The 10316-nt window shown below is 39.1% G+C and overlaps 1 protein-coding gene across 2 annotated transcripts in view; it reads right to left on the reverse strand.

Moving 5' to 3' along the window:
• Positions 1-6: 6 nt before the first annotated feature.
• Positions 7-10316, reverse strand: part of MAP9 (microtubule associated protein 9) — a 25391-nt gene continuing 15081 nt past the window's right edge. For both annotated transcript variants that reach the window (XM_015568576.1, XM_006754273.2), the window contains exons 9-14: positions 9829-9997; positions 8664-8753; positions 7060-7221; positions 6789-6934; positions 6477-6609; positions 7-1970 (exon numbers count right to left, since the gene is read on the reverse strand). In XM_015568576.1, coding sequence (XP_015424062.1) covers positions 1848-1970; positions 6477-6609; positions 6789-6934; positions 7060-7221; positions 8664-8753; positions 9829-9997 — 823 coding nt within the window. In that variant the 3' untranslated portion in view covers positions 7-1847. The remainder of the gene's footprint in view (positions 1971-6476; positions 6610-6788; positions 6935-7059; positions 7222-8663; positions 8754-9828; positions 9998-10316) is intronic.

Raw genomic sequence — 10316 nt, forward strand, 5'->3', positions numbered from 1 at the left:
TGCAAGTATATTTTTAGCTTTGAACAGCTAGTTAGATGCAATTAGCACTAAACGATCTATTCTGGTAGGCACTGTGTATGGTACTATGGGGGACACACAGATGAGTAAGAGGTCCTAAATTCCATGCTGATAATACATGTTGCTGGTAATGATTAAGTATTCTCCTAGTTCAGGCTGTATAAAAATGTCGTCTATTTGTCGGTAGCACTGATGTGACCTTACAAAGGGACCCATGACATCTTTCTTACCTTGCATATTCACTGTATCAAGATTAATTCTCAGAGTGTGAAACTCCTGAGTGACTATCTCAACGCCTATATTCCATAACCTGCTGGTTTTTCTAACATTCTAATCCTAGATACAAAGCATTTGACTAAATCCTTAAATATTATGAATTCTGTTTCTACTTTATAGATGTCTACAGCTATTTCTTAAGGGAAAGATAATCTCTGGATAATAATACGTGATTGTAGGATCTGAGAGGTAAAATGTGTTTTAAGTTTGATATAACACAAAGGGCTTGAGAAACTTCTCAGAGGCCACGTGAGAGCATGAAATGGGCATGTGGCTTCTGGAGGGTGACCCACTTAATCAGGTCTAGCTAATTCCAACTCAGTCACATGCTACGAGTGTGGCAACTTACTTGATTTCTCTGAGTCTCAGTATTTTATCTGCAAAATAAGGCTAATAATACCTACGCTGATGAGTTGTTGTAAAGATGGAAATAACATTTGTAAAGACTCAGCAGAGAGAATAAAATAGGTGCTTAATAAATAGTAACTGCTTATTCTTATCCATTATTGCATTGCACGTTGGCTAAAGTAGCATTTCAACTCCGAGAGCGTTCACTTGGTCTGTGATAAACTAGCTGACCAATTCAAGTATGAGTCCAATAAATAGAAGGATATGCAGAGATCTAATAAATAAAACCTGACTGGACATTTTCTACAAGTTACTTTCTCATACATACAGCTGCCTTCCAAATACAAGCTATAAGATTCTGGATTAGTTAAAAGGACAAAAATTGCTTTTATCAATTTTATGGCTTCAATCTGGAAAATAATTAAGAATGATAATGACCTTGAATTCTTGTGGAATTTCCTTAACTAATATGTAAGTATATCACTACCATGGAATGGATATCTTTTTGGTATCACTGAAAGAATAACGCGAGATAGAATTTAAAAAGACAAATTTCAGAGGTCTCCCTATGACAAAGTGCCTGTGATTGTCACATAAGCCTAGAACAGGTAAAGCTCATTCATATTAAAACATAAGACAGAATTCTTAAATAAAATGCCTCAATGATTAGCATTCTACTGAACTACTCCCTCAGTTGACCAAAATTCTAGCTTGCAAAGTGCAAATGCAATTGCTTTGAGCTAAAGATCAATTTTAGAATAATATAGTCATACTCCCCAGCAGCCATTCATTTAAAAACCTGAATCTAGATGTATAATCATATATAAATTCAATTATTTCTATAGTTATTGTACCTAAATGGTTTCCTTTTTACTATTTGGAATAAACATACTTAAATAACCTGAACGGCATAGAGAAAGTGATCACTGATCACCTGATTGTAAGAATCCTCAGTACATAATAAAGGGTATTTTAAAGGTAAGAGCATTCTGATGATTAGAGCTTTTCATTTGAGGCGGTTTATCTACAGCTCAAAAACCACTTTCAGTGTTTTCACTGGTTAAGCTCCAAAGCATCCTTTTCATGATCAGAAGTGGCTGGCATTTAATTTAAAATAAATATTCTAACTATAAATAACTGGATATGTAGTTTTAAAACTATGGCTAACATTACTGAGTAACTAAATAACGTAAGAAGTAGAATTATCAAATCATTTTTGAGAACACAGTTCTGCTTGGAGGACTCCATGGAGGAAGTGCCTCATTTTCAAGAAAGGAATGACGTTTCTTTATTTTTCGTTCCATTCTTTCCTGCCTTTCTTTCTTTTCCTAAAAAGAAAGGAGAAAACTATAAATTTATATACATGTATAAACAGAATAAAATAATCCTATATAATAAAAGAAAAATGTGCAAATTAACCATCCCTCTGCTATGCTCAAGTCATGCCCACCAGCCATTCCCACCAGCCAATCAGGAGCGAGTATGCAAATTAACCCAACTAAGATGGTGGCGGCCATGGAGCTGGAGCAAGCAGGAGGCTTGGGTCCCGCCTGCCCTGGCCGGCCTTCAGCTCCGCTCAAGGCTACAGAGTTTCAATTATAGAAGATAAATAAATCCCAGGAAAAAAAAGAAAAAAAGGAGAGGCTGGGAGCTTGGGTCACCGGGGGGTGTGGCCAGCCTGAAAACAGCCCTCAGCCCCTCACCCAGGCTGGCCAGGCAACCAAGCGGGACCCCACTCTGATCTGGGACACCCTTCAGGGCAAACCAGCCAGCCCCTACCCATGCACCAGGCCTCTATCCTATATAATAAAAGGGTAATATGCAAATTGACCCTAACAGCAGAAAGACTGGGAATGACTGGTCACTATGACACACACTGACCACCAGGGGGCAGACACTTAATGCAGAAGCTGCACCTGGTGGTCAGGCCACTCCCACAGGGGGAACTCGGCTCAGCCACAAGCCAGGCTGACAGCTACCAGCACAGTGGTGGTGGCGGGAGCCTCTCCCGCCTCAGCAGTGCTAAGGATGTCCAACTACAGCTTAGGCCTGCTCCCCATTGGCAAGTGGATGTCCGCCGAGAGCTCCTGGGCTGCCAGAGGGATGTCTGACTGCCAGCTTAGGCCCGATCCCCCCAGGAAGTGGGCTTAAGCCAGCAGGTGGACATCCCCTGAGGGGTCCCAGACTGTGAGAGGACACAGGGCGGGCTGAGGGACACGCCCCTGAGTGCACAAATTTTTGTGCACCGGGCCTCTAGACCATTATAAGATATTTAAATGTCATTTCCTAGTTTAATTGGTTAAAAAGAAATAGCAGCTAGGGAATACTGCTACTTTATAATAAAAATAGGTATTAATGCAGCACTTAATTTTTTAAATATTAAAAGTGATTTTTAAAAAGAATGATGTAAACCAGGAAAGAAGACCTGTAACTCCATAACTCAAAGATAATAATTGGTCTAAGTTAGTGATCATTTTCTGAGACCAGGTTCTCAGAAGTAAGTTTATTAGGTATAAAGGTTGAACAGATCATGGCAGCAAGGAATATTTCAGATCTTTTACAAATAGTTGAAAATTGAGCCTCATGTTTCTTTGCTTATTTTTGAGCTTGGGCGCATCATTTCTTTAGCCCTTTTGTGAGATTTTGCTCAATTATTTGGTTCATCTTAAGTGTAAGGGTATATCAGAGTTTTTAATTTTTAGCAAGTTACATATCATTTAATAAATATTAGCTTTATAGCAGACATTTTATCTACCATTACTTTTAGTCCTTGGTTTTTACAAAAATATAAGATAAATATTTTAGGAATAGACAACGGTTTAAAGAGTGATATAATCAAAACCTGTGGAGCCTTATGAAATAAAACATGATCAATACTTTCGTGCACTCCCTCATCTCACCTTCCTTCCTCTCCATCACAATGAAGTAACCATTACTTTGACCTTGAGGCCTATCATTGCATCTCTTAATACTTTCATTATATACTAGAAGCCCGTTGCATGAAAATTCGCGCAACAGGCCTTCCTTCCCCTGGCTGCTGGGACTGGTTTTCCTCAGGCACCCGGGACCCAGGCCTTTGGTCTGGCCACAGCGGAGAAGCCAAACCTCGAGGCTAGGCTTTTCCCCTCCAGCTGCAGCGAGGCTTGGCTTCTCTGCTGCGGCCACAGCAAGGCTTGGCTTCTCCGATGCAGCTGCAAGCCTCTTCAGTCTTCGCTCCGCGCCTATGTATGCAAATTAACCGCCATATTTTGGGGTTAATTTGCATATTCGCTGATTGGCTGGTGGGCGTAGCGGAGTGACACCAGTTTGCATGTTTCTCTTTTATTAGTATAGATGTATTTATGTCAGAATAATACATAATTTTGTTTTGCAGGTTTCTAGAATTTATATTGAAAGGTAATGTGCTATATTTTCTGTTGTCACTTCCTTTTTAATTCGTCATATTTCTAAGGCTCATCTACATAGAGCTTTAGCTCTACTTCCCTGATGTGCATCAACATGTAACAATTTATGAATCAATTCTTTTGTTGAAGACATGTTCTCTTTTCTCCCTCCACACAGACAATGATACTATAAACAAACCTGTTTATTCCTTGTGGTTATAATACAAGATTTTCTCTCCATGTACATGTGCAGGAGTGAAATTGCTCATTTGTAGAGTAAGAATATGTTCAACTCTGCTGGGAAATTTATTCTCCAAAGAGGCTGTAAGAATTAACCCTCCAACCAACACCTATGCTTTTTATTTTGATACATTAATGATTTTAAATTGAATGTTTTCTTTTGTTATTTCTTATAACACTTAGATTTTTAAAAGGATCTTATTACCATGCGATTTGATAGATATTACATTTTATTTTCTTTTGGTTCTACTCTCTGGCACTTTATATTTAACTAGAAGTTCAGTGCACAAAATTCTTGCACTTGGGGGTTGGGGTCCCTCAGCCCGGCCTGCACCCTCTCGCAGTCCAGGACCCTTCGCTCCTTACCTTTTAGCTCGCTGCTCCTTAGTGCTGCCTGAGGCAGGAGAGGCTCCCATCACTGCTGCTGTGCTCACCAGCCATGAGCCTGGCTGCTGGCTGAGTGGCGCTCCCCTTATGGGAGCACACTGACAACCAGGAGGCAGCTCCTGCGTTGAGCGTCTGCCCCCTGGTGGTCAGTGGGCGTCATAGTGACTGGTCATTTGGCCATTCAGTCAATTTGCATATTAGTCTTTCATTATATAGGATACTGTCTTTTGGAGTTTCTATTACTGTAAGTGGTAATTCTGAGAACTGATTTATGTCCAACTGTCACACAAATAATCCCAATTGTTATTTTCTTGCATTCATTAGTTCATGTTACTTTATTATACATACTAGAGGCCCAGTGCATGGATTCGTGCACTGGTGGGGCGTGGCCTGCGGGGATCGGCGTGCTGTGGGAGCACACTGACCACCAGGGGGCAGCTCCTGCATTGAGCATCTGCCCTCTGGTGGTGTGCACCATAGCAACCGGTTGACCAGTCATTCTGATCGTTCTGCCATTTGGTCACTGGGCTTTTATATATATACTAGAGGCCCGGTGCATGGATTCGTGCACTGGTGGGGTCCCTTGGCGTGGCCTGTGGGGGTTGGGCTGAAACCAGCAGTCCAACACCACCTGAGGCTCCTGCCTGCTGCTCCTGTTCATCTCAGCCCTGCTGTGCCTGCTGTGGGCTTGCACCCAGTCAGTCCTGATTGGGAGAGGCTTGCATGCACTGTAGTGGTGAGGCTTGCACCGCCATAGTGGCGCTTGCCAGCTGTGAGCCCTGCCTCTGGCACCTGTCAGTCAGCTGAGCAGTGCTCCCCTTGTGGGAGTGCACTGACCACCAGGGGGCAGCTCCTGCATTGAGTGTCTGCCCCCTGGTGGTCAATGCGTGTCACAGTGACCGATTGTTCGGTCACTTAGTCTTTTATATATATAGATAGATAGTACATCCTTACTTGTAATAGGTTCTGCGGTGTCCTGTGGGTCTATTATTCTACTGGTACTGGTACTATTCTGCTTCAATTTGTATTTATCCGTTCAACTGTTAAGCACTGAGATGCTACTCAGGGTACCATGCATAAACTGATTATAAAATCCAAACACACTGATATGACCCTTCTCCCTCAGGCCACTTGTAAAATGGATGTTAATAAACAATTAAAGAACAGACAATCCAAATTATGTGAATTTTTATAAAACATATAAACAAACTGGTAAGTTTGTAAAAGAACAAAAGGGAGCACTTTCAAAGAAAAGTGGATACAGGAACAGTCATTTGAAAGTGAAACATGATAGAAAAGAGAAGCCACTCATGCCGAAACCGGTTTGGCTCAGTGGAATTGATAAGTTTGTTAAAGAACAAAAGGGAGCACTTTCAAAGAAAAGTAGATCCAGGAACAGTCATTTGAAAGTGAAACATGATGGATAAGAGAAGCCACTCATGACGCAAAGAAGAGAGAGCATTTCAAGGAGAAAGAACAGGTGTGGGAGCTCTGACAAGGGGGGGAAACTGTGGATGTGAGCAGAAACAAGAGACCCAGTGCGAATAAAAGCTGGTGGAAGATAGGAGAGGGGTACCAGATGTGAATAAAAGATAGATGAATAAGATTATGAGACCTTGCATGCCATGGAAATAGAACACCGACTGAAAAAAGAAGTCAACAAGTGACACTGAGAAGGAAGGCAAAGAAATGAGAAATGAGAGAATGAATTCAATAGGGTAGCTTCCTGATAGAAGTGGTCAGTAGGGAACTTAAATTAGGGACAAAAACATCACATAAAAAATACATTGAAAATATATAAGTGCATTAGCAAACAAAACCTACCAGCCATTTTTCATATTCATCAATAGCTTGTTTATCTTTATCTTTTTTCTCAGCTCTTTTCAGTTCTTCTTTCCTTTTTTCATTGATTTTCTCTTTCCCCTTTTCTTTCAAAAAAGCTTCCTTTTTTTCATTCCTATGTAGGATAGTATAAAACACTGGACAGTTAAAGGAGAACATATAATAAACATTTCCTAATATATCTTTGAAATAAGGAAATCGAGATGCATTAGTAAATTTCAAGTAAATAATTTTTAGAAATCCTAGAGTACCATCAATTTAAAATCTATCAAAATATTGATTATTTTGGATTACCATTTTTCCACAGCAGTTTGGTTGTCTTTCTTTTTCTCAGCAATAGTTTCCTCCTCCTTCTGTTTCTTTGCTCTTTCATATTCTTTTTCCTTTTTAATTTTCTCTTTAAGATATTCTATCTTTTTTTCTTTCCATCTTTCAAAAGCCTGAAAAAGTCAGAATGATTTTCTGATTTATTATGAATATTGTAAAGTCAGTAAAAATACAGTCAATCACTAATTCAGATTTCAGATCTTTAAAATGAATTAAAATATTCAAAGCTGTCAGATACATGTTGTGCTTCTTCTTTTCTCACAGCATTTTCTTCTTCAGTTTTCTTTTTGTTTTTGGCCTCAAGCCTTTTTTTTGCAGCTATTTTCTTAGCTTCCTTTTCCTTCATAGCCTTCCAGGCCTCAAATGACGCTAAGGCTTCTTCTCTCTTAGCAGCTCTTTTCTATTTTGGAGAAAAAGTAGATAGTTATACATGTATGTACAAATAGCTAGACAAATATAAATATACCCCCAAATATATTTAGCTTTAATTTCCTTGATATGCATCATATATATAAATTGTTTCAAAGCAGATAATTTATTTAGAATGGTTTGTACAAATTAATTTATGAAAAATATATTCTGAATTATTCACTGCATTTTAAAATGTCCTTTACAAAAATACATTTTATCAGCTATTGATCTATTACTATTCATGGGAAGGAAATCAACTTTTTTTCAAAGTGTATACAAACATTAGCAATATAATCTGTAATAGGCTCAGTGGTACTGTAAAATGTTCATAATAAAATATTTAAGTAAAAGAAAAACAGCAAAGTACTAGGCTTATAAAGAAATTCCAAGTAAGGGAATTTGGCCACATCACACAGTAAGCTTCAGATCTTTGCTTTGAACAGAGTTTTGATTGACATCAAAGAATAAATTCTTACTCTGTAAACATAGTTCAAATGGTGAACATGTGGCAGACTGGAAAATATGTAGGTGAATGTTATTACTTTACATGCTTCCATCTAATCCCATTATATCCCATGATTGCCTTAATACTGGTTAACATTAAGTGATATAAAGCCTTATTATGGAGATAACATAATTTAGAAGTAGAAGGACTACCTAACTCACTGAGTTGTGAGGATCAACTAAGAAGTGTCTGGCACTGACCACAGCACTAAGATGCTACAAACATGGTACAGGTGTACAGACACGCCCTCTTCAGGGCTGCTCCACACAGTACTGTGTTTGGGAAATTTCTTTCTAAACCTACTTAAATACTATACAGCATAATGAAAATTTTTTGTTGTTGCTAGGTTGTTTTTTTTTGTTGTTTTTTCCCTCAGGGCTTTTATTTTAGAATATGGTAAAGAACTCAGCATGCTAGACTATCAAGTAGGAGTTAGAGGCAGAGGTTGAAGCACAGGAGAGAAGTAAACAAGAGTTCAGCTCCAGTCAATGGGAAGGATGTGGGTCAAGGGCTCAGGTAGGGGCTGGTCTTAAAGTTACATATGAAATCCAAGTTAGAAAAAGGAAAACAAGATTAATGTTAATGGCCCTTTATATTCTTGGCTAAGTTGTAAGAATATAAATCAATTTTTAAGAGTGAAGTAGGTAAGTAGTCACAAGCCATAATTAAGTTCATAATCAGTAGTGCTAAAGCTATTCCATACATATAAAAAATAAAAATCTGTGTATCTGTTTTTCATATAAAATAGTTACAACATTTATATCAAGCTAAAAATGTATAAAGCTCCAGAGAAAATCAGAAATCAATTCTTTTATATACAAGTTATTCTGCCATTTAAAAAACAGTTGATTTAGAAATATTTAATACTGACATGTTTTACTGACTTAAAAATCTAGAATATTGTTTACTTTTATGTTTCAGAATACCTGTTCATTTTGGATCCTTGAATTTTCACTTTCAATCCTTTTAATTCTGTGCTTTTCATGTATTTTTACATTTTTCTTCTCTAACCACTCCTGTGAGAACAAGAATAAAGCTATGATATTCAAAGCTTTATTCATTCCAAAATGAATTTGAGTTCTTATATATTTCTGAAATATTATATTAAAAACTATAGAAATCGAAATAGATTTTATAAATTCTATATTATTTTTCTTTTTCTGATAATATCCTATATAATAAAAGGCTAATATGCAAATAGACTGAACAGCAGAACAACCGGAACAACTGAATAATCGGTCACTATGACGTGCGCTGGCCACCAGGGGGTGTGTGCAGAACATGATGGGCGTCGGCTGCGGTGGGGTGGTGGAGCAGGTGAGTGGGGGCACCAGGGATGCGGTGGGATGGTGGAGCAGGTGAGTGGGGGCACCAGACCAAGGCAGGTGCCAGTTGCTGTCATCAGGGCAAGCCTCTGGTGGTTACTAAAAATTTTTTGTTTCCGCGCACCACAGTCCCACCTGGTGCTTGCACCCACTGCCAGCGTCAGAGCTGCTGCTCACACCCACAGCCAGCGCCAGAGCCGCCCCTCACACCTGTTGCTGGTGCCCGGTGCCAGTCCCAATCGCTTGGCACCATCAGAGGGTGTGAGTGGAGGCTGCCGGCCCTGATTGCCTCTGAGGGATTCTCCACATCCCCCTGCTCCTGAAGGCGGATTGGGGCAGCAGCCACCACTCACACCAGCTGACGGTGCCAGTCCTGCTTGCACCCACTGCTGGTGCCGGTCCCAGTCAATCCATGCTGTCAGCAAGTGCGAGCGGAGCCAGCACTGTCAGCACGTGGGGGCAGCGGTGGTGGGAACAGGGTGTCGGCAGACAGAGGACCAGGGGCCACGCGGGGGTGTGGAGGATAGGCTGAGACCCACCCCTGTGCCTACTTCAGCCTGGTGGCCCACAATTCCTTTTGAGGTGCACGAATTCGTGCACTGGGCCCTTAGTTCTAATATATAAAGATTGCTGGGGTATTATAAAAGATATATTTCCCAATAAATTATTAAATTATCATTTCTGATGGGGTAATTTTATTCCTTGATAAACAGGTAACCTTATGTGATTAGTTCTTACAATTATTATTATTGTTATTACTTTTTACCTGATAAACAGCTGCCCTTATGTTATCTGCTTTGTCAGGTTCTTTGTTCTGTTTGTGTGAGGACTTTTGATCCAAGACTTTCAAAGTCCCTAAATAGTGAGAAGAGGTAGTTTTCAATGGAGTTCTCCTTATAGAACTAGAATTCTTTAAAAACTCAGAGGTCATTAATCTGAAAAAACAGCAACAAATAAATCAAGATAAAGTATTAAAATTGGACTTCATTGAAAAACATCTGTAAGAATTTGCAACTACTACATTTGAAAACTACATTCTAACTTAGTAAATTATAATTGCTTTGAATATCATGTATAGTCTTTCCTTATTATACAGAGACCCATTCGAGATATTTTAAATTTTGTAACTTCCAGTTATATAACTTCAAAGTGACTGTTCTTTTTAGGTATTTGCAATGAGAACATTTTTAACAAGCATGGACTATATCATAAGTTACCTGAAAAAAAACACCCAATATTAATAAAGTAAGTTTT

Source organism: Myotis davidii, unplaced genomic scaffold (assembly GCF_000327345.1).
Source record: "Myotis davidii unplaced genomic scaffold, ASM32734v1 scaffold392, whole genome shotgun sequence".
In the NCBI taxonomy this organism is placed as follows: Eukaryota; Metazoa; Chordata; class Mammalia; order Chiroptera; family Vespertilionidae; genus Myotis; species Myotis davidii.